This window comes from Manihot esculenta, chromosome 13 (genome assembly GCF_001659605.2).
Source record: "Manihot esculenta cultivar AM560-2 chromosome 13, M.esculenta_v8, whole genome shotgun sequence".
NCBI lineage: Eukaryota > Viridiplantae > Streptophyta > Magnoliopsida > Malpighiales > Euphorbiaceae > Manihot > Manihot esculenta.
This window is the reverse complement of record NC_035173.2, coordinates 2,939,613-2,964,645: the sequence shown is the minus strand read 5'-3', so window position 1 is coordinate 2,964,645 and position 25,033 is coordinate 2,939,613. Positions and strand designations below refer to the sequence as shown.

Sequence of the window (25,033 nt, the reverse complement as noted above, 5' to 3'; positions counted from 1 at the left end):
ATTAATATAACTTTTACACTTCAAAAACTTTTTTCTTATAATACTTTTGCTTTTCTTTTATTTTTAATTGCTTTATAAAAATAATACATTTCATAATAAAAAAAATTGTGTTTTTAGAGATTTAAAAAAAATGAAATTAAAATAACAAAATAAAAATTAATGAAGGAAAGGAAGACTTTTATATGATAAACAATTATTTTATTTTATACCTTTACAAACTTTTATATGTAAAATTTTCGAAAAACACATTAGGATTAAGATTAGAACTCTATCTCCACCTTGAATTAGAACTTTATCTCCGCCTTACCCATGTACATAGATCTCATAATCCAATTACTCGAGTTATGTTAAATTTTTATATTCATTATCTTTCTCTCTTACATTATAATTGATAAGTGCATATATGCTTAATTTTGTGTATTTATTTTAACAATCCTACTGTGGAAGTTTCACAGATAATAAGAACAATAACAAGAGATATGATCCTGGCAATGCTTATGGTAAGAGTATTGGTCATGTAGAAGATGTAGAGGAAGTAAGAGTTTCAATTCTTGGAAACATCTCAAACTCCTGTGCAATTTATATACTAACACTTACAAAAACTAAAGGGCAGAATGCCACTTTGCAGCTTAATAAGAGAGTAGTAAGATCCATGGCGTCCAATAGCTAGTAATTCAGAATGTGATCCTCTTTCTACAACCTTTCCATTCTTGATCACGGCAATGGAGTCTGCTTTCTGTATAGTAGACAACCGATGTGCGATTACAACACATGTTCTTCCAACCATCATCTTCTCTAAAGCTTCTTGTACTAAATTTTCTGATACACTATCAAGTGCACTTGTTGCCTCATCCAAGAGAAGGATTTCTGGGTTCTTTAGTATTGCTCTAGCCAATGCTATTCTTTGCTTCTGCCCTCCTGATAGCTGCACTCCCCTTTCTCCACAGTATGTCTCATATCCATCTTTCATGGAACTGCAACATGAACAAAAAGAGAAAAAAAAAAAAAAAAAGAATTACGTTTTTTCAGTGATCTTACTGCAATTTCATGAGTGAAATTATAAACATACCTGATAAATTCATGGGCATTGGCTAGCATTGCAGCTTTTCTTATTTCAGCTTCTGTAGCATCTTCTTTACCACAAGCAATGTTTTGGTGGATAGTTCCTGCAAAAAGTGTGGGTTCCTGACTCACTAATGCAATGTGTGATCTCAGTTTTCTCAAGTTGTAGCTCTTGATATCGCGGTTATCTATCAGTACTAATCCACTTTGTGGATCATAAAATCTTTCAATTAGTCCAATAATGGTGGATTTTCCTGAACCACTGTGTCCTACAAGTGCTATTGTTTTGCCTGCTTCAATTGTGAGGCTCAAGTCTTTGAAGATCATTTGATTAGGCCTGGCTGGGTAGGAGAAGAATATGTTCTTTAATTCTATGCAGCCTTTAATACTCCTTTTAATTTCAATCCCATTTGGATCATCTGGATAAATTTCAGTTTTCCTGTCAAGAATTGCGAAAACTGATCTGATTGCATTGTTGCCTTTAGCTAAATCAGAACTCATGCTTCCTGCATCTGCTATGCTTTTGCCTGTGCTCATCAGGAGGAAGAATACTCGAAAAAGGTGTTTCGATTCTATTTTTCCTTGAGCCATTAACCTCCCTCCATACCAAAATGTCAAAGCTACAGAAGCTGTTGTCAGGAACTGAGAACTGAATAGACCAAAACCTGAAATCCATGATTGCTTTGCTGTTTCCTTCTTGGGGCCTTTCATTGATTTTCTGAAGAATCCCATTATCCTCTTCTGCGACGAAAATGCAGTGATAGTCCTGTGGTTAATGATAGCTTCACTAGCTAGTTGGCTTCCCTCATTTTGTGCTTTTTGAGCTCTTTCAGACAAACTTTTCATTAGAATAGTTCTTGAATAGAAGCTCCCTATAAGTAGCGGCTGAATGGCAATCATAACAATGGCTACTCTCCAAGAGACCAGCAGACCTAGCACAAAGGCAATGGAAGAACTAAAGAAAACCTGAACTAGCAATGACATGCGATCTGCTATCAGGGATCTAACCAGATTGGCTTCAGTGGCTAGCCGCGCGCAAATGGCAGCGCTAGTATTTTCGTCGTCATCAAACCATCCAACCTCAAAGCTGAACACTTTATCAAGCATTTTTTCCCCGCGCGCAAATGGCCGCAAAGATCCGCGCTGGAGCTGATGGACCATCCACACGGGAACCTGCTGAAGAAGGGGCTGTCCCCTGTCTCCGCCTCTACCACTGCCCTGAAACATGACTGGAGCTGATGGCTGTGCCATACTGCCTGGAGTTGTCTGATGGGACAGTGTCATAAAAGCTGCCTTAGGGCACTCTCGAGCTATGTGCCCCTCCTGGCCGCATCTATAACATGCTGTAGTCCCAAACCGACAGACTCCCTTGTGCGGCCTACCGCACCTCGTACACTCTGCAACCTCTGTGCCTGAGCTCGAGCCACCTCCTAATCCCATACCAGACTTTATCCGATTCCAGAACTTGTTCTTCTCTGATTTTCTGAGACCTCTGTCTCCCTTCTTACTTTTTGTGACAGCCTCGCTCAGAGGGGAGAGATTAACATCACTTGTCCCCGGGAGTTTGAAACCTGAAGACTGTGCCACGTACTGTTTAACTGTTCCTTGAATGATAGCACTAGCCTCCATTTTCCGTGCCATATCCACTATAGCATGGAAACTCTCCCTTTCTGCTGCTTGAATCAACGAGGAATACCTGGAGTAAAGCTTCATAACATATCTCCTAGACCTCTTCAGGTCTGTGTCAAGACCTTGTCCTGCAAACGGCAACAGCTCCAGGAACCTGTCCGTAAACTCCTCTACGCTCATCTCTTCCGTCTGCCTTAGCTGCTCAAACTCAATCATCTTCAGTTCTCTGGAACTATCTGGAAAAGTCCATCCTGCAAACTCATTGGCAAACTGCTCCCAGGATAAGCTCTCCAACCTTGGGTCCACATAGTTTTTGAACCACTCCCTTGCCTTCTTGCATTTCAATGTGAACCCTGCCATCTGAATGGCTCTACTGTCACTTGCTCCTAACTCATCTGTTATCATCTTTACCGTTCTAAGGTACTCAAAAGGGTCATCGCCTGCTTCAAACTTGGGGGCATCCAACTTGAGGTAATCTGTCATCTTTACTTTACCCCCAACTGATGAACCAGGTTTGGGTATCCGGACATCAGGGACTATTGGTTCTGCTGGTGGAGGAGGAGGTGCAGCATCCCCTGGGTTAGGGTTTGCTGGACCTGGAAAAAAGGGTGAGGATGGAAACATGGGGTACTGTGGGTAAAAGGGAGGATAGGGCATAAAGGTGGGATATGGGTTATGGCTAAAGAAATCCGATGTACCTCCCATCGGATACCCTGGCCCTTGCGGGTAGGGTGGATACTGTGGTGGAACAAAGTCCGAGGCCTGAGTGCCTCCTAGGGACTCTCCCATATCCTCTACTGACATACTCATGCCCAAACTACTATCTCTTCTCTGGTTATCCTCCTCTGTTTCCATCACATCCGCTAACATACCACCATGAACTGATCTCCTCCGACTTGCATCAAAAGACCTTCTAGGGTCCCTTGATGTACTTTCCCTGATCGTCCTACAAGATCTTGCCCTCTGCAGAGCAGGGGAATGGGCATCCATGCCCTCATTCTCTGGCGGAGCTCCAGTCAATCTCGCAGATCGACGAGTTCCTCTCATCTTGACTTCTGAAAGCATAACATAGCACATAAACATAAGCATCATACGGTTCATGTGGAAACACATGAACCTGCATCACATACATAACATACATATCATAGCATTAATGCACATGCTCATCATCATTGTAACGACCCGGAAACCGGTACCCTCTTTGTAACGGTCCGAACCGCTCGGCACTAGGATCCAGATCGGCTTAAGGCCGCCTAGACCCGTAGTAAGCCTCTCCTGAACTCTGTGTACCTGTTAAAATCCCATACATGATCCGACTGGACTATTAACTGATAAAACTTTACTGTAAAACTACCAGACTTAACCTTTAAAACACTCTCTGTAGGTCCAATCATATGAACCAAAATGCTCAGATATACAAATCTGAACTAGCCTTCAGGCTATCTATAATACACCAGTGACACGCTACCAAGTAACCTCCATGCCCTATGCGCTGTGTCATAGAACCCACTCTGTAAGGGTCAGCATATCATAAGTTAACTTGGCTACCATAGAGTCACAGGAATCAAACCTGGTCTTCTCTATTGGCCTCTCTATGGATCACAGGAATCAAACCTGGTCTTTCCTATGCACTGGTCTTGGGTCAAAGGAATTAATCCCTGTCTTCCCTCACAGTTATCCTTCACTGGGTTTTCGAAACACAACATATATTAAGTCTGGTCTGACTCATTTCTCATCAAGAAACATAAAACAGGATACATGCATACACTAGGGATTCACATACACTAGACAATAGGCAAAAGCACATTCTAACTCATGTATACATTAACTGACTAACTACTACATCACTTTTACATATATCTCGTTAGATACATCATGTCCACACTATACTATTACACATGCAATCCTTTAGCATAACTCTGTTGCTTCTGCCCTTCCCAGCTACTCTGAACCTGCAAAACTGGGATTAAGGGAAAGGGATGAGCTTCTAAAGCCCAGTGAGTAGAAACACTGAAAACAGTTCATTCATACGCACTATATATGAAAATGCATCACCAAACAAACATCTCAATATATCTTGGATTAGACATGACCCCAAAACTCCCTCGACGGGCTATTGAAGTCGCCTTGGTCCAATCTCCACTAAGGTAGACATGACCCCAAAAATACCCTCTGTCAATACTGGCCCCCCAAAGGAGCTACACAGGGCATACCAACATGTACTTGCCCAACTGACCTGACACAATGACAGGAGCCGAAGCTTAGGCTATTGGAGTCGCCTGGGTCCACCTAACCTCTGATCACATAATCAACAACAATATGCAATGCTTCATATTCGTGATTCTAATGCAATCACCCTAATACATATCATAGCATTCATGATGCATGAACTATGCTAAAGCACTATGTTTCTTTAATAAAAGATTAAGTTTAGTTCTACTCACCTCTGCTCCTCAAGCAGAACACTGAACTGACGCTGTAACCACGCCTACTGGTGACCTCCTTGATCTCTCGGGTCCAATCCTACACAAATGGACTCGAATGAGGCGTCAAACATACTCTTATTCACTCTTAAACATCTTCCCAAAACCCCTCTAAAAGCTCATAGAACAATCACGTAAACCATGCAAAGGAAAAGCTAGGCAGGACACCTTCGGCGGCACCTTCGGCGGCACCTTCGGCGGCCGAATGTGCAGGACAGATCCGAAAGTCCATTCTTTCGGAGGCAACCTTAGGCAGCCGAAACTACCTTCACAAGGGGTTCGGCGGCCGAATCCTCCCTTCGGCGGCCGAACCTGAGTTCATCCAAAACTCAGCTTCGTGCACAACCATCTCCTGCCAAGCACCAACACCACTCCAACATGCATAACTCCTTTTGTAACTTGCATATACTCTGGTATATGCTCCAAGGGGTCCAAAACTACCTATCAACCCCAACAAAACAACAAACATAACATATAGACAAGCTTGCATGCATAACTCCTCAATAACTAAACTTGAACCCGATACATGCCACTCTACCCTTAACCTCGTTCAAAGCTGGTAGAAATCATTAAAACAAGTTTAAAGACTTCCCTTACCTTTTGAAAACAGAAGAGGAACAGCCAACTCAGCAACTCCTCTTCACCTATTACCAAAACCTCACTTTTCTCTCTTTTGTCTCCAAAACGTTCAACCCCTTTGCAAAAGACCAAACCCTCTGCATGAGCTGATTAAAGCTTGCAGATGAGTCAAAGGAGACGTGGCCTAACCCTCTGTGGTGATTTGGAGGCGAACATCTGGCCAAACCACGGACTGAGGAGTGTCCACAACTAACCGACCTCCTCAGCTTCGGCTGCCGAAACTGCATGCAAAACCATGCAACGTTCGGGGGTCGAACATAACCTTCGGGGGCCGAACATTGGGCACTTTCGGCGGTCGAACTTACATTCGGGGGCCGAACCTGGCCTTTGTCTCCAAAGCCTTTTCTCTTCAAAACTTAAATACTTAAACGCAGTTTTAGAAAACCTTCACTCTTACCCTTCTAAAACCTCTGACATCCCTGAATTCCACCAGACGGTAGGAATTCCGATGTCGGATTTAGCCGGGTATTACAGGCATTTCACATCATCATACAAGACAGGACTCCATATCCTATCCTAGTGGACATGATCTTTCTATTGTGCTTGCCCTACTATAACCTCTATGAGCCCGACACACTATAGGTCCGACCATGTGAACCTAGGGCTCTGATACCATTCTGTAACGACCCGAAAATTCGGACCGCTACCGGCGCTAGGATCCAGATTGGCATAAGGCCGCCAGGACCCGTAGCAAGCCTACTCTGCATCCTGTACAGCTGGTATAATCCCAAACATGATCCAACATTTTGATAAAACATTTAAAACTTTACCTTTTACCAGTTTGACCTGTGTATGCACTATGACTGAGCTCATAGAACCCCTAGGGTCAGCATACCCTACGTCAAACTCGGTCCAACACATGTAACAACATAAAATAAAACTCATGTACAAAGGGATTATCCAACTCGGGCCAAGCACAATACTATAACTCTGAACATATAACATAATGTCATATTACAACATAACTCTTTTACATCCTTACATAACTTTACATTACATCATGTCCACTACTATTCTATTACATATCATGACCCTAACCATATCTTGCCGTCTTCCTGAACTACCTCTGACCCTGCAAACATGGGGTTAGGGGAGAGGGGTGAGCTAAAAAGCCCAGTGAGCAGAAACCATAAAAGAAAACAGTTCATTTTAACGTATGCTATCATGGAATGTGTCACATCACAAATATATCACCTCAAGGATGAATCTGTCACCAATAGCCCTCTACATATCAATCTCGTACCATAACAAGTCAACAATACTCTATGCCAGGGGCGATACGGCCACGCCTGGACTTCATATGCTCTATGCCAGGGGCGATACAGCCACACCTGGACTTCTCATGCTCTATGCCAGGGGCGATACGGCCACACCTGGACTTCTCATCTCATATCATATCGTACATGCCATATCATATCATTTCATATCATGTCATAACATACTGAGGGCTAGAGGATCATCCAGTATCCATCCACATCATTATCATCGTATTATGCAATGCATCATATTCGTGAATTCTAATGCAAACAACCTATTGCATAACATGGTATTCATGATGCATGAACATGCTTGAACATGCTGAAAACATTTGATTTAAAACATAAGGGTTAGTTCCACTCACCTCTGGCTAGCTCTGGACTAACTCTGAAGCAGCTAACACTGCTAAACACCTCGGTTCCTCGGGTCCGATCCTACACAGGTGGACTCCAGTGAGGTGCCAAACATACTCTAAACAACTCATAAACAACTACCCAAAAACCCCCTAAAGCATCACTTAAACATGCATAGAAAACACTCATGAAAAGGCTGGACAGGGCACTTTCGGCGGCACCTTCGGCGGCCGAAAGTCCTAGACAGAGACGAAAGTCAGGCAGGTTCGGCGGCACCTTCGGCGGCCGAACCCTCTCTCCAGAAACGAAAGTCAGACACTTTCGGCGGCCGAACATTACCTTCGGCGGCCGAAAGTCTGCTTTCAAGCCAAAACTCAACTTTCGGGGGCAAGGTTAGGCGGCCAATCCCTGCATCCTCAGGCAGGTTCGGCGGCCGAAACCACCTTCGGCGGCCGAACCTGAGTTCATCCAGAATTCAGCCTTTGTGCATTTCAAGCCTCCCAAACCTTCCATACACCCCAAAACAAGCACCCAACTTCTCAAACACATGCATACTTCCTAAACCATGCACAAAGGAGCTCAAACAAGCTTAAACTCCCAAAACAACATCTAAAGCATACATAGATAGCTTATGACCCACATAGGCCAAAACCATCAAAACAAACCAAACCTCACATACTCTCTCCCAATCATGCATACTCTCTCCCATATGCTCAAGGGGCTTGAAAACTAACTTAAACCCCAACACAAACATCACATGAACATACATTATCACACATTGGGCATAAAACCCACATAAACCCTAACAGGCATATCTACCCATACTCAACCATCAAAACCTCTTAAAACTCACTTAAAACTTCATGAAACGTAAAAGAAAGCATAGATCCACACTTACCTCTTGAAGATCGAGGGTTTGTGCGAGCTCTAACTTGGAGATGGGAGGAAACTACTCCTTGGGTCTCCAAGCTCCCAAAACTTTGATCTAAGCTTGAAAACTCTTCAGAACAACCATGGAACTCATACAAATATGAAGGAGATGAAGAGAAAACATGAAAATGACCAAAGGAGGACATGAACACACCTGAGCTCGAGAATGGGGAGAAATCTCGCCCATTTTCGGTCTGAGGGGCTTTTATAGGTGGCCAGCCAAACCTCCTTCGGCGGCCTAACGTGCATGCAAAACACCCCCATGTTCGGCGGCCGAACTTGAGGTTCGGCGGCCGAACTTGAGGTTCGGCGGCCGAACCTGGTTTGTTCAAACATAGCTTTCGGAGGCCAAAAGCACTCCCGAAACCAACTCATGTTCGGCGGCCGAACTTCACTTTCGGCGGCCGAACCTGGCAAAAACCTCCTTGGTCTTTTCTTTTCAAAACTCAATTCTTTTTCATTTAAAACCATGAAATCACTAAAAATCATTTTAGAAATTACATTTTACCCCCTCTAGAAGACTCTGGCATCATCAAAATTCCATATTCCAACGGAGATTCCGCCGGAAGGTAGGGATTCCGATGCCGGAATCTAGCCGGGTATTACACTCAACCTGTGCATGCACTGAACATAAACATAACTATAAACATTGACCCCTCTTTGGGATCTCATCAAAGCCCCAATGGGTGATATAACATGCGTTGAGTTGATTTACATATACATCATAAAACATCTGAGATCATGTATTAAAAGGGATAACAATACTCTATGGTCAAGCACACCTCTAACATCCATGAACATTTTTACATTACATTACATTTCTATACAGTACTTATACATAACATCTCAACATTTTTCATGTCCACACTATCTATTACATAACCAAGACTTCACTACCCTTGCTGACCTCCTGGTCTACCCTATACCTGCAAACCTGGGGGTTAAGGGAGAGGGGTGAGCTATAAAGCCCAGTGAGCAGAATAATCAAACATTTAAAACATATGGTAACATGGAATGCATCACAGCACAATCATATCACATCAAGGATGAAGTTGTCACCAATAGTCCTCTACATGGTCCAACTGTGCCAGGGGCATAGAATGGGCCTCACTGGTCTTTCTCTTACATAACATAGCATAACATAACATTCCAACTGTGCCAGGGGCGTAGAATGGGCCTCACTGGTCTTTCTCTTACATGGTGCCAGAGGCGTAGAATGGGCCTCACTGGTCTTCCATACCGTATCATCATCATATCGTGACATATGAGGACTAAAGGATCATTCAACACTCATCCGCATCATCAACATATTATGCAATGCAACATATTCGTGAGTTCTAATGCAAGCACCCTATTATATCTCATGGCATTCATGATGCGTGAATCATGCTAAAACTGGTTTATTTATTTTAAAGCATAAGAGTTATTCCACTCACCTCTGGATAGCTCTGACCAAACACTGGAGCAGCTGACTCACTGCTGGGGTCCTCGGTTCCTCGGGTCTGAACCTACACAGGTGGACTCAAATGAGGGACCAAACATACATGAACATAACTCTAAACTACTCCCCAAAAACCCCCTAAAACATCATGAAACAATCATAGAAAAACATGCAAAGGAAGGTTGGACAGGGCACTTTCGGCGGCAGGTTCGGCGGCCGAAAGTCCCTCCAGAGCCGAAAGTCAGGCAGGTTCGGCGGCACCTTCGGCGGCCGAAACTCCCGGACAGAGATGAAACTCATGCATGTTCGGCGGCACTTTCGGCGGCCGAAACTGCCCTCCAGAGACGAAAGTCCTCTTTCGGGGGCAGGCTTCGGCAGCCGAAGGCTGCCTCCACAAGCGGGTTCGGCGGCCAAAAGTTCCTTCGGCGGCCGAACCTGAGTTTCCCCAAAGTGACAGAAACTCAGCTCCAACATGCACAAATGCCTCCCAAACCTTTCAAGCATGCATAAACTTATTCTACAACACTCTCAATCATACACAATCAAGCATACAAGTTCATAGGGGTCTCAAACTAGATTAAACCCCACTACAACACATCAAACATACCCACATTGCTCATGAACACACATTAAACCCATAAACTCAAAATAACCTAAACATGCATTTCTACTTCATAAACTTGTATAAAACTTGTTTAAAACACAACATAAGCTAGAGATCGACTCTTACCTCTTGAAGATCGAGAGTAGAGGCGATCTAACTTGGAGTTGGGAGAGATTTTAGCTCCTTGGGTCTCCAAGCTCAAAACTTATCCTTTTGCTCAAAAATCTTCAAAACAAGGTGAAAACTAATGAAAATCATGAAAGATTTGAAGAAAGAAACTCAAGATCGGTGAGGGGCGGCGGAGAGCTCACCTTGGCCGAAAATGGGGAAAAAGCTCGCCCGTTTTCGGCTAAGGGACCCCTTTATAGGTGGCTGGCCATGCCACATTCGGGAGCCGAACGTGCCTCCGCATGCATGCCATGTTCGGCGGCCGAACATGAGGTTCGGCGGCCGAACCTGGACTTCCCTCACTTATGCTTTCGGGGGCCTAAAGCACTCCCGAAGTGCATGCATGTTCGGCGGCCGAACCTGAGTTTTCCTCCAAGGCTATTTTCATGCAAAAACTCATTTCTTTCTTGATTAAAAACATAAAACACATTAAAACTTTTTATGAAAACATGCTTTTACCCTTCTAGAGGTCTTTGACACCCGAGATTCCACCGGACGGTAGGAATTCCGATACCGGAGTCTAGCCGGGTATTACACCTTTGGTCCTTTTTTGTTGTTTGGCCATTAACTTTTCTTGATTTGATATGTGGATCTCAATGGGTTTTATTTGGAAACTCCAGCAACAAAATAGTCTCCTTCGTTCTCACAGATGGCGCCACTTGATAATATTGAGATCTGACAAAGCGTTCAAATGAGGACACCTAGGCAGAGGTCTAATTCGCTGGGTTGATCATCAATCTATAATCGGTCTATTGGATCCCTATATGCTTGGGTTTGAGGAATGGGACATGTAAGATAAAGAAGATGGTCAAGGGTCCACCGAGAAAGTTCTCAGTGGAGACCCTCTAAGGCTCAAATCAGATCTGGAAACTTCGTGGAACTAAGGGAAGTAAAACAGAGAAGAGAAGTGAATGGTGGTTTTGGGTTCTCCCTGTGTGATGGACAGAGGGATAGGATTTTTTTCTCAAGAAGCAGATATACTTTTTTAGGATTAGTTTGGTATATAAATACCTCTTAATAAAGTTGATGCCCTTGGTGTTGTGTTCCTTCTGTCGGAGTAGGGATGTTTTTGTGCAGGTGCATCAGGTGGTACATTAATGATGGGTTAAATGACAATAAATACGGGGTTGGCCGGTTCGTACCCTCTGCATGCACACTTATGATCCATGTGTTGTACCAAGAAGACGACCAACTCGTAGGAGATCGGCATCTTTGCCTTGATTTCATCAGGTCATGCCTGGTTCATCCGACTTACATAAAAGTGAGCTCTTTCCAGTCATTGATGTTGGCCACATCGGCATTCAAAGTCTCGTTGTAGTATGGGCTTTTGAGGAGGTCTGTCTGTCCTTTCCAGTTTTTAAAGAGATCGGTCTGTTCGTTTCGAATGTTAGTAAATTCAGGAGTGTTGGTTGCTTAATTTTTTGTACTCAATTAGTTGGGTTTCTTACTTTCAATCCGATCAGATGGAAAGACAATATTAGGGGAGATTTCTTTTTAGAGATGTTGGTGGATACAACATTTTTGATACATAATTCAATCAACTCTATTGAAACCAGATCGAGTAGTATATGAATATTTTTAATAATCTATTTTATTATAATGTGTTTTACATTTCTAATTAATATAACTTTTACACTTCAAAAACTTTTTTCTTATAGTACTTTTGCTTTTCTTTTATTTTTAATTGCTTTATAAAAATAATACATTTCATAATAAAAAAATTGTGTTTTTAGAGATTTAAAAAAAATGAAATTAAAATAACAAAATAAAAATTAATGAAGGAAAGGAAGACTTTTATATGATAAACAATTATTTTATTTTATACGATTACAAACTTTTATATGTAAAATTTTCGAAAAACACATTAGGATTAAGATTAGAACTCTATCTCCACCTTGAATTAGAACTTTATCTCCGCCTTACCCATGTACATAGATCTCATAATCCAATTACTCAAGTTATGTTAAATTTTTATATTCATTATCTTTCTCTCTTATATTATAATTGATAAGTGCATATATGCTTAATTTTGTGTATCTATTTTAACAATCCTACTGTGGAAGTTTCACAGATAATAAGTAAGAATGCAGAAGAAGATATATTCTATTGATGTATATCTGTGGTTAAATACACAAATGCAAAGTCATCTAATCCTAAGAAAAAGGAATTTGAAATACAGATGGTTACAACAGTTTACTATTTAAACTATGTTGTTATCTCCACATCTTTATCTAATACGCCCCCGCAAGATGGTGAACGATTAGTTACACCAATCTTGGACCTTAACTTACAGAAAGCGGAGACAGATAATGGCTTTGTTAACAAGTCTGCAAGCTGTTCTTGGGTAGAGACATGACGTACTCTTAAGCTTCCATTTTGTACTTGCTCCCTTACAAAATGATAGTCAATTTCTACATGCTTCATTCTGGAGTGAAATACGGGGTTTGCTGCAACATAAGTTGCCCCCAGATTATCACAATATATAACTGGTGGTTTTTGACATGGAACTTGTAACTCGTCTAACAAATTTCGCACCCAAACAAGATCTGCTGCTGTCGAAGCAACTGATTTATATTCAGCTTCTGTGGAACTCCGAGCTACAGTTTTTTGTTTCTTAGAGGACCAGGCTATTGGGTTTTTGCCAAGAAAAATTACATAAGCACCAGTAGACTTTCTATCATCTTGATTCCCTGCCCAATCCGCATCGGAAAAGGCATGCAAGTCTACAGACGTCTCTTTATGAAGAGATAGACCAAAATCAAAAGTACCCACCAAATACCGAAGAAGCCGTTTAAGAGAAGACCAATGATTTTCAGTCGGCTTTGAAGTGTATTGAGAGAGTTTGTTGACAACATAAGCCACATCTGGTCTTGTAAGCAATAAATATTGTAGACTTCCTATCAGTGCTCTGTATTCTTGCACATCAGAGAGACAACGAGAGTCATTAAGACTAAGTACAGTTTTCTGGGTCATCGGCGTGGGAGCTGACTTAGCTTCATGCATATGAACCTTCTCCAAAAGCTCCCGAATATAATTCTGTTGCGAGAGAAATAATCCCGTAGGTGTTCGAGTGACCTCAACCCCCAAGAAGAAATGAAGAGCACCTAAATCCTTGATAGAAAACCTCCTGCTAAGAGTATGTATAAATTCCTCTACAGATGATGAATCAGCTCCAGTAATTATTATATCATCAACGTAGACAAGCAAATAAATAAGCTTGCCCATGTGATGATAAATAAATAGACAGGAATCAGATTTAGACTGATGAAAGCCAACAGATAATAGAAAAGACTTCAATTCTGAATACCATACCCGCGGAGCCTGTTTCAATCCATAGAGCGATTTCTCAAGCTTGCACACCAAATTGGAATTATTTTCATGAACAAAACCGGGTGGTTGTTCCATAAACACAACCTCACTTAACTTTCCATGGAGGAAGGCATTATTAACATCCACCTGCCGAAGAGACCAGTTGTTAATAACAGCTAGAGAGAGAACTAAGCGAACTGTCGGATGCTTTGCGACGGGGGAAAATGTCTGATCAAAATCCAGACCCGGTCGTTGAGTGAATCCCCGTGCGACCAATCGTGCTTTATAACGCACTGGATTTCCTTTCGAATCATGTTTAATGCGAAAGAGCCACTTACAACTGACAATATTTTCTGCTTGAGCTGAGGGAACCAAACTCCATGTTTTTTGTTTCATAAGAGCATTGTACTCTTCCTCCATGGCGAAACGCCATTTTGGATCCTTCAAAGCTTGAGCTACTGTCTTGGGAACCTGCGGTTGGCTGTTCGAAACTTCAGTCAAGAGACACAGTCTATTCACTGGCTTTCGAATATTATTTTTGCCTCTAGTCACCATCGAATGGGTATTTGGATTTGAACGTAACTGTAAGTTGTCCACATTATCAATTGGATGAGACATAGCGGTTGAAGTTACAGAATCAGTATTACCTCTGATTGTAGTAGCCGAAAGACCACTGTGAACAGGTGACTGCTGAACTAGCAAGGGAGAAGCCGATTGAGGAGGCTCCAAATTTGGTTGCCCAATTCGGTCAAGACCTGTAGTGACAGGTAAAATAAAATGCACAGGGGACCAAGTATCCATAGTTGTGGTAGTGGGTCGATCCAAGGAGGAAGCAAGAGTAGTAAAGGGAAATTCAGTCTCAACAAAATCGACATGTCTGGATAAAAACATTTTTGATGTTGTAGGATCATAGCATTTATATGCACTTTGTGTGGCAGAATATCCTAAGAAGACACAAGGTATAGAACGTCGTTCTAATTTATGTTTAGTAAACGGACGAACCCAAGGGTAGCACAAACAACCGAAAACCTTTAATTTGGTATAATTTGGTTCTTTCCCATGTAGACATCGAAAAGGTGACTGATTTTTTAAAATAGGAGTAGGCATCCGGTTAATTAAATATACTGCAGTGTGAAACGCATATGTCCAAAATGAGAGTGGTAATTTGGCTTGGTGAAGCAAAGTAAGACCCGTTTCAACAATGTGTCTATGACGACGCTCAGCAATAGCGTTATGTTCTGGTGTATATGGTGGAGTAAGAAAATGTGAAATTCCCTTTTCCTGAAGATGCTTTTTTAAATGTAGAAATTCCCCCCCATTGTCTGAGTAAATGGATTTGATCTTGCAACGAAAAAAGTTCTCAACAAGATTTTGAAACACAGGAAATATGGAAGACACATCTGATTTTTGTTTCAAAGGAAATAACCACACAAACTTTGTAAAATGATCCACAAATATGAGATAATATCGAAACTCATCAATGGACGTAACTGGAGAGGGTCCCCAAACATCACTATAAATTAACTCCAATGGAGCAGAGCTAGACATAGAGGATTCATAAAATGGACTCTTGTGCATTTTATTGCACTTACAGGAATCACAAAAGAAATTATTGTTAAGGACTGGTAATTGAAAATTCTGCAAAATAATACGCAAAATAGAGGTGGACGGATGTCCAAGTCTCTGATGCCAGAGTGGCTGAGAAGTAGAAACAATATGGGCAATACTCTTCGGATGACCTCTTGACAGATTGGGCGGCCATTCATAAATACCGTTAACAGGCTTCCCTTTTGCTAGCAGCGCCCCCGTGTTCAAATCCTTCACAGCAAAAAGAAATGGGTTAAATGTCACCTCCACATTATTATCAACACATAACTTATACACAGAGATGAGATTCTTGTCAAGAGTAGGTACACATAAGACATCATTTAAACACAAAGGCTTAGATTGTGAAGCCAAATGAGCTGTCCCAACATGAGAAATTAAACAAGATGTACCATCCCCAAGAAGAACTGTATCATCCCCTTCATAAGTCGAATGGATAGCCAGATTGTTCAAGTCATCCACAACATGCTGATTGGCTCCTGAATCCATAACCCATCGTGGATCAGTATGTTGCCTATTATTGGTAACACAATTGACTAGTGGTTTCGAACCAACAGATGCAGAGTTCCTAGTATTGGAGGCATTATTGGATAGCCACGGCAACAACTTTTGGAGCTTGAAACATTGTTTTGTGACATGACCCGGTTTATCACAAAATTGGCATTTAATTCTACTCTTTGAGGTAGAAGAGTTGGTAGAGTTACCGGACCATGAGTTCGAAGAATTTCCAGAAGTTGGAGATCGATTACCAGTTGGCGATCCAACTCTGTTCTTTGCAGTATAGTTAACTGTTGTGGGAGCAGCAGGGAAGCCAACGTCACGATTCAACTGACTTTCAAAATCAGTAAGTTTATCATGGAGATCATCAAAGGATATTGCTGAATCACGAGCGCGAATTGCTGCCGAAACTTCTTTATATTCGGCAGGTAACCCGTGAAGAACATGAAGAACTGTCTCATTCATGGTGACAGTAACACCAGCGGCAGCAAGAGTCGTAGTAATAGACTTAATTTTCTGAAGGAACTCAGTAATGGACATCGTCCCTTTCTTAGTTAGAAATAGAGACTCTCGAAGACTCATTATTCGAGCCTGAGATGGTTTTGCATAAGTTTTCTGGAGAGTATTCCAAACATCATAGGAGGTTTTCTCGCCAACCACATACGGAACAATATCCGGGGAGAGAGAGGCAATGATAGCACTGCGAAGGAGCTGATCTTGCCGAAATTGATAAGAACTTTTGTCTAGATCGATAGGAAGAGGAACTTCAACAAGCTTGAGAAAATCATATCCGATCAAAAGAGAATACCATTGAGTATGCCACGATTGGTAATTCGTGACAGTTAATTTGAGAGGAGCTTGAGCGGTGGCATTAATGGAAACAAGGTGAGTTTCAGTAGGATTGGTGAGTATAGTAGGAACGACAGACGGGGTAACCGAACTGTCTGCAGAGATGTCAGTCGGATTCGTCATAAAGACAAAACAGAAAGGAAACAGAAAATATAGGATCGGCAAAAAAAAAAAACTTGCTGTTGAGCAGAAGGCTCTGATACCATAAGAATGCAGAAGAAGATATATTCTATTGATGTATATCTGTGGTTAAATACACAAATGCAAAGTCATCTAATCCTAAGAAAAAGGAATTTGAAATACAGATGGTTACAACAGTTTACTATTTAAACTATGTTGTTATCTCCACATCTTTATCTAATAATAAGAACAATAACAAGAGATATGATCCTGGCAATGCTTATGGTAAGAGTATTGGTCATGTAGTAGAAGATGTAGAGGAAGTAAGAGTTTCAATTCTTGGAAACATCTCAAACTCCTGTGCAATTTATATACTAACACTTACGAAAACTAAAGGGCAGAATGCCACTTTGCAGCTTAATAAGAGAGTAGTAAGATCCATGGCGTCCAATAGCTAGTAATTCAGAATGTGATCCTCTTTCTACAACCTTTCCATTCTTGATCACGGCAATGGAGTCTGCTTTCTGTATAGTAGACAACCGATGTGCGATTACAACACATGTTCTTCCAACCATCATCTTCTCTAAAGCTTCTTGTACTAAATTTTCTGATACACTATCAAGTGCACTTGTTGCCTCATCCAAGAGAAGGATTTCTGGGTTCTTTAGTATTGCTCTAGCCAATGCTATTCTTTGCTTCTGCCCTCCTGATAGCTGCACTCCCCTTTCTCCACAGTATGTCTCATATCCATCTTTCATGGAACTGCAACATGAACAAAAAGAGAAAAAAAAAAAAAAAAGAATTACGTTTTTTCAGTGATCTTACTGCAATTTCATGAGTGAAATTATAAACATACCTGATAAATTCATGGGCATTGGCTAGCATTGCAGCTTTTCTTATTTCAGCTTCTGTAGCATCTTCTTTACCACAAGCAATGTTTTGGTGGATAGTTCCTGCAAAAAGTGTGGGTTCCTGACTCACTAATGCAATGTGTGATCTCAGTTTTCTCAAGTTGTAGCTCTTGATATCGCGGTTATCTATCAGTACTAATCCACTTTGTGGATCATAAAATCTTTCAATTAGTCCAATAATGGTGGATTTTCCTGAACCACTGTGTCCTACAAGTGCTATTGTTTTGCCTGCTTCAATTGTGAGGCTCAAGTCTTTGAAGATCATTTGATTAGGCCTGGCTGGGTAGGAGAAGAATATGTTCTTTAATTCTATGCAGCCTTTAATACTCCTTTTAATTTCAATCCCATTTGGATCATCTGGATAAATTTCAGTTTTCCTGTCAAGAATTGCGAAAACTGATCTGATTGCATTGTTGCCTTTAGCTAAATCAGAACTCATGCTTCCTGCATCTGCTATGCTTTTGCCTGTGCTCATCAGGAGGAAGAATACTCGAAAAAGGTGTTTCGATTCTATTTTTCCTTGAGCCATTAACCTCCCTCCATACCAAAATGTCAAAGCTACAGAAGCTGTTGTCAGGAACTGAGAACTGAATAGACCAAAACCTGAAATCCATGATTGCTTTGCTGTTTCCTTCTTGGGGCCTTTCATTGATTTTCTGAAGAATCCCATTATCCTCTTCTGCGACGAAAATGCAGTGATAGTCCTGTGGTTAATGATAGCTTCACTAGCTAGTTGGCTTCCCTCATTTTGTGCTTTTTGAGCTCTTTCAGACAAACTTTTCATTAGAATAGTTCTTGAATAGAAGCTCCCTATAAGTAGCGGCTGAATGGCAATCATAACAATGGCTACTCTCCAAGAGACCAGCAGACCTAGCACAAAGGCAATGGAAGCACTAAAGAAAACCTGAACTAGCAATGACATGCGATCTGCTATCAGGGATCTAACCAGATTGGCTTCAGTGGCTAGCCGCGCGCAAATGGCAGCGCTAGTATTTTCGTCGTCATCAAACCATCCAACCTCAAAGCTGAACACTTTATCAAGCATTTTTTCTCTCACCCTTTTAGTTAAGCATTCTCCCATGATAGCAAAATTGTAATGCTGAAGGAGATTAGTAATGAAACTGAGAATTGCTAGTCCTAAAAAAATGAAGCAATAGGTTCTGGATTCTGATTTTATTTTAGAGTTGTCAGGAAGGAAGTACACTGAGACGATTGATCCTAGACAATAGGCATGGCCAGGCTGAACTGCTCCGAAACCAGCAGCACCAAGGCAGCCAAGGAATGCTCTCTTCCACTCAGGTGCATTCATTCTTAGCAAGCGCCATTGCGAAGGGGGAGGACGGAGAGATTTCTTTAAGCTCTCATCATTTTGGTCATCATATGAATGGATTTGGACCATGGATGTCACACTGATGGAAAACACAGGGCTGAAGGCATAGGCTGGACTGCTTTGATAACTTGATCTCACACTAGTGTGCAGTGGAGTTTTCGGGCTCTGCATTCTTCGGTTGCTTGTATGTTCTGTTGAGTGATAGGGAGAGTATGAGGCTTCTTCTTGTGCTGCTGCTTGCTGCAATTGAACCATTTTATAGTAAGCCCCAGCACTACCTTCTCCATTGTTCATTTGCATCAGCTCATGATGAGAACCTGATTCAATCACTCTCCCTGATTGGAGGACAACTATCAAATCAGCCTCACGAATCGTCGACAGGCGATGCGCAACAATAATAGTTGTTCTTCCTACAGAAGCCTTATCCAGGGCTTCTTGTCCTATTCTTTCAGACTCTGCATCTAAAGCACTTGTAGCTTCATCAAGCAAAAGGATCTTCGGATCTCGGATTAAAGCCCTTGCAATGGCAATCCTTTGCTTCTGGCCTCCAGACAACTGAACTCCAAATTGCCCTACCTGGGGCATTTATTAAACTCTGCCAAGTTAAAATCCTGTGATGATGAAACTTTCTAATTAAGTAAAGAAAGGACATTGCTTACTTGTGTTTCATATCCGTCAGGCAACTTCAGGATGAAGTCATGTGCATTTGCAGCTTTAGCTGCTCTCTCAACAAGTTCCATGGAAGCTTCTTCCTTGCCAAATAGAATGTTCTCCTTTATGGATGTTGCAAAGAGAACTGGTTCCTGATTAACCAATCCCATCTGGGATCTCAACCATCTAAGCTGAAGTCTCTTTATTTTGCAGCCATCAAGGAGAATATTTCCTCGAATAGGATCATAGAATCTTTCAAGCAAAGAAATGATAGTAGACTTTCCAGAACCACTGCCTCCAACAAGACCTACTGTCTTACCAGCTTTCACTTTAAGATTGAATCCTTGCAGAATTGGATTATTTGGTCTTGATGGGTAGCTGAAGTCTACCTCCTTAAATTCAATTTCTCCTCTCAAATGTGAGAGGGCTTTCCCCTTCTTATCTTCAGAATCTATAACTGGAATCTTGTCAACCATCTCTTGAATTTTTGTGGCAGCAATTGTTGCTTCTGAGAGAAAAGAAAGATTTGGAAGTGCACTCATGATGGACCTGATAATACAAGATTCAGCAGTGGGTTATCCATATTCTCAAGATCCTTTCAATTAGAAAACATTCTTGTTCTGCAAGCAAAATAATGAATCTTAGAATTTTTTTAATGGTTTATTGAAGTCATTACACCTTTTTTTGGGTTAGTGTTTTCTTTCTCAAAGTTAAACAGACGCACAAAGTCCTTGGTCCTATATAAATGCTACACACGCACACTACACAACTAATGTGTGGGATCCTGAAGGAGTAACCCATCAGACACGCCCCAAAAAGAGCTCAACCCAAGATCCAAGTCATATTATGCACGCACATCGGCTCATAGATTATCAATGATTAACTTATAAATGAATCCAAATGAAGAATTTGTTATGATCTAAATGAGAGAAGAATGAGAAGAAAGCAAAGCAGAATGAAGTACTCACACTCCTCCCAAGATGACACAGGTCCCAGACACAAAAACAGCACCACCTTTTTCTCCTCTTTCAGTAACAAGGACACTGCCAACCCAAGTTAGAAAACCCCAAGCTGCAAAAATCATCCCCATGCTCCCAATCAACAATCCCTTTGCAAACCCTTGCTTTATGCCAAGCTCCATGCTCTTTTGGAGTGCACTTGCAAATCTATCCATTGTTTGATGCTCCCCTACATAAGAGTAAACAGTTCGAATTGATGAGATTGCCTGTTCTGCAATTCCTCCTGCAACTGCATAGGCTTCTTTCCCCTTTGTCCCTATGTGCATTAGTAGCTTCCCAAATGCAACTCCTGGAATGATGAACATAATTGTGAATGGCAAGGTTGCCAATGCCAATCTCCAAGAAAGTGTAAAGGCTACTACAAAGGTAAAGATGAATGATGACAGATGAGCCAGGCAATTGGGTATCTGCATCGAGAACCGAATAGCTTCATTAGATGAAACCAACTAGAGGATTGAACTCATGGTATTAATAAAGATTCAAGACCTTCTCAGCTATGGTGTCTTGAATTGAATGAGCATCAGTAGAGATGGCAGAGATGACTTGGAAAGTGCCGTTGGAAGTAGCTTGCTTATCAAAGAAACCAACTTCTTGCCTCAGGACTGATTTCAGGTACTCCATTCTAATTCTAGATGCTTGTCTCTCTGCTGTTCGCGTCCAACAAATTCCTTCTGCATAATAATGGATAGAGAGTTAAACCTTAAAAGTACTTATATAGTATGCAGATTCTTATCATCACCTAAAGACAATCCAATCTAGCAGAGGAAATAATGAATATTCATGGTAACTGGGATTTACTTGTGTGCAAGAAACTTGGGCCTTCTGAATTTACTTATTACAGATCATACCTAACAAAACTGTGCATACCTAGGAAAGCAGAAGTTCCAACAAAAATAGCAACATAGAGAAGCCTCAGAGAATACTGTAACAGGAAATGCAGGATAGCTTGTTAGCCATTTAAGGTGAGAATCAAGATGTTATGGTCCCGGATCACAGATCACGTCACGGGAAGATCGATAGAAATATCCATTATCCATAACATGGGTTACAAGAGAATAGAGTCACTATAAAAATAAAAGAGAAAAAAGGCCATGCATACCTTATCTACTACTTCCATAGATAGAGATATACCAGTACCAGATTCAGAAGTTGCATATTCATTTATTACACCACTAAGAGTGTACATGGTAAGTGGTGTCAATAACCCATCTCCTATGCTGCCCAAAATTCCAATGAACATTAGAAATTTGTCTATCCGATCCGCATAATGGAAGAGGCTGCCTTTAGTCCCCATATCAGTAGCTTCATGCAATGCAGACTCTGCTTCAGATCTTGTCCAACTTCAAATTCTTCATGCAATGCAGACTCTTCTTGTTTTATTGTCTTTACTAGTCACAGATGCCAAAAGAATAAGGCCAGATTTCAGATTAAGCCGGCATTTGGTGGGATACTGAGTTCCTGTGTGAATGTTTTTTTTCCACAATTCCAAATTGTCTTTGGACTTTCTGTTGACTGTTTAATCTCAAGATTGGATGATACTAAATATTCTCCTAGTAATGAGGCATATAGGGACTATGTCCTGAGATAAAATCAAAGTGACTCATTCAAAGATCATGAATAATTAGTTCAGCAGAACAATCTTGAATTTGAATAGTTATTCAAAAATAGATAAAGAAAAAATTTGGAAAAGAGAACTAATCAATAAAGTTAAAGTTGTTCCAAGATTGAGCTTCAACACAATATATCACTTTGCAATTCAGACAAGCTATTTTTTTAGACATCATTGTTGAGGTCTCCTCCTTCAGAAGGTTTCAGGAGCCTGCTACCCTTCATTGTCTTTCCTGATACATATTATCTACAAGAACCAGAATTAAACTAACCAATCCTTACATGTCTTATATGCTTTATACTCCGGCCATTTCCAGGTTCTGCTGTTGTCCTAATCTTGCCAGAAAAAACAAAAACATAATGAACATTACACCCTTGATCCGGCAGCGTTTAGAGAATCCAAGGTTTATACTTCATTTCAGAATCTTTTCTTCCATTGAAGCTGTCTTATTTCCAGATTCCAAAATTTGTTTCTTGGAATTTTTTTCTTTTGTATGTAAGTTGGGTTGAGTTTGACTGTGTGTATGTTAAAAACTTTTCTCTCGTTCCTATGGTTGGATCCAAAAAGATAATGAAAATCATATCAGATGAACAAAACGATAATGACATTGACAAATACTACTGCTTTTGTCAACATGCAGTTGGCTTTAGGCCAAGTAATGTATTAGAATCGTTTAAAATGCTTATCTTATACACATAAATTTTTTAAAAGCAAAGAGTTCTGTAAGATTTAAATTTGTGATCTCTTACATTATAAAATATACAACTAATCTATTTATACCCTAAATTCTTACAATGTTCCAGGAAGTGTTGATGCCCAAATTACACCTTGAGCACACAGTTGACGAAGAAAAGATCAAGGACCAAAAATACAATACAACTCCATACAAAGAGGCCTAAGCCCCAAGGACAATCTAAACCCTAAGTTATGAACAAAACCACCAATTGAAACTAAACCTTACTCACCCTGCAGGAACGAGGAAATGCAGCTTCTACATAATCAGACATAAGGCACTAATAATAGACTTAAACTCATTCAATAAATAACTTCAAAAATTTTTAATTTCAACTCTCTAAATTAGTGGGTTGAGAAAATTTTCTTCTAAAAACTTTCAAATACTTAAAAAAAACTTTGTCTTCTTTTCAAATAATAAAAAGTTTACTCTACCCCTCATAAACAGAATGTTAAAATCTCACAAGACCGTGACATATTTGCTGCATGAGTAAATAGTAATTTTCCTCTAAAATAATAACTGTTTCAAGTCAAATTATCTGGTAAAAACAAAAAAGAAGATGCTTCTTTTGAAGGCAATTTGAACATGTACGTCTTATGCACAACTCTTTCTTTTCTGATTTGCTGATGTGCAGCAAAAATAAGATAAAATCCATATGGAAGCCGGCAAGGATTACCTGCACTCCAATAACTTTTTTTTTTCTTAAGATAGAATTGCAATAATAAGGAGAAAGGTAACGCCTTGATACAAGTGAAGGCCTGTCTGAAAATCAAAGTCGAGTAAAAACAGAATTTATAATTTAATTTTTAAATATTACTATTATTAATAAATTATATTTTATATTTTTAAAAATATATTAAAATATTATTTTTTCAATAAAATAATATTTTCTTCTATTTTTATAATTAAAAATATAACAAAAAAACTAAATTATTTCATTTTCTCTCTTCCTTCTCCTTATTCTTCTTTTCCTTCTATTTCTACTTCTACTTCTCCTTCTCCCTCTCCTTCTTTTTCTTTTATTTTTATTTTTTTTTCTTCAAAGAGGACTTCTTTTTCTTTTTCTTCATCATTATCATCATCTTCTTCTTCTCTTTATTTTTCTTTTCCTCCTTCTTTTTCTTTTTCTTCTTATTTTTTTTTTCTTTTTCTTCTCCTTTATCATCATATTTTTTTTATTTAAAAAAAACTATTTCATTAAAAGAAAAATAAATATGAGATATAAATATGTCTTAATATATTTATAAAAATATAAAAACGGACTTATTAATAATAGTAATATTTAAATACTAAATAAAAAAATTTATTTGAGAGCAATATTAAATTTTAAAATTTTTTTATCTCATTATTTATTTATTTTTAATAAAAAAATAGAAAAATTATTTCGTTCATAAAGAGAAAATATAAAAATATTTTAATAAATTTAAAAAATTATAAAAACTGACTTATTAATAATGATAATATACAGAAACTAAATGAAAAAATATAAAAATATTTTAATAATTTTTTAAAAATATAAAAAATAACTCATTAATAATAATAATATATAAAAACTAAATGAGAATATATAAAAATAATTTAATAAATTTTTAGAAATATAAAAATTGATAAAAATTAAATTATAAATCTCCAAAAAAATATAACAACAAAAACTCATCAGAAATCTAGACTCGATGATAACCGACAAAACTCCCAGACCCGATATCACCAAAATGCCTTCTGCAGAGGAAAGACCAAAATGCCTTCTGTAGAGGAAAGGGTCTCCAAACAGTAGCCAAAAGGTCATAACAACACATTGAAGAGTAGGAGAGAAAAAGCACAAACAATTTATAA

The 25,033-nt window shown here is 39.9% G+C and overlaps 1 protein-coding gene across 2 annotated transcripts; it reads right to left on the bottom strand.

Annotated features, from left to right (window-relative positions):
- Window positions 1-568: 568 nt before the first annotated feature.
- On the bottom strand, window positions 569-23,553 carry LOC110630504 (ABC transporter B family member 15). 2 transcript variants are annotated; one of them, XM_043949408.1, is made up of 9 exons: window positions 23,433-23,553; window positions 21,958-22,437; window positions 21,726-21,780; window positions 21,345-21,529; window positions 20,808-21,265; window positions 19,848-20,388; window positions 18,869-19,764; window positions 1,070-2,134; window positions 569-974 (listed from the first exon to the last, which is right to left on the bottom strand). In XM_043949408.1, the coding sequence occupies exons 2-9, from the start codon at window positions 22,150-22,152 to the stop codon at window positions 587-589; spliced, it is 3,783 nt and encodes a 1,260-aa protein (XP_043805343.1). In that variant the 5' UTR covers window positions 22,153-22,437; window positions 23,433-23,553; the 3' UTR covers window positions 569-586. The 2 variants fall into 2 exon arrangements, with proteins under 2 accessions (XP_043805343.1, XP_021633719.1); XM_021778027.2 differs by lacking the exons at window positions 569-974; window positions 1,070-2,134 and adding an exon at window positions 17,194-17,709 and having other exon boundaries at window positions 17,804-19,764.
- Between the last annotated feature and the right edge of the window lie 1,480 nt (window positions 23,554-25,033).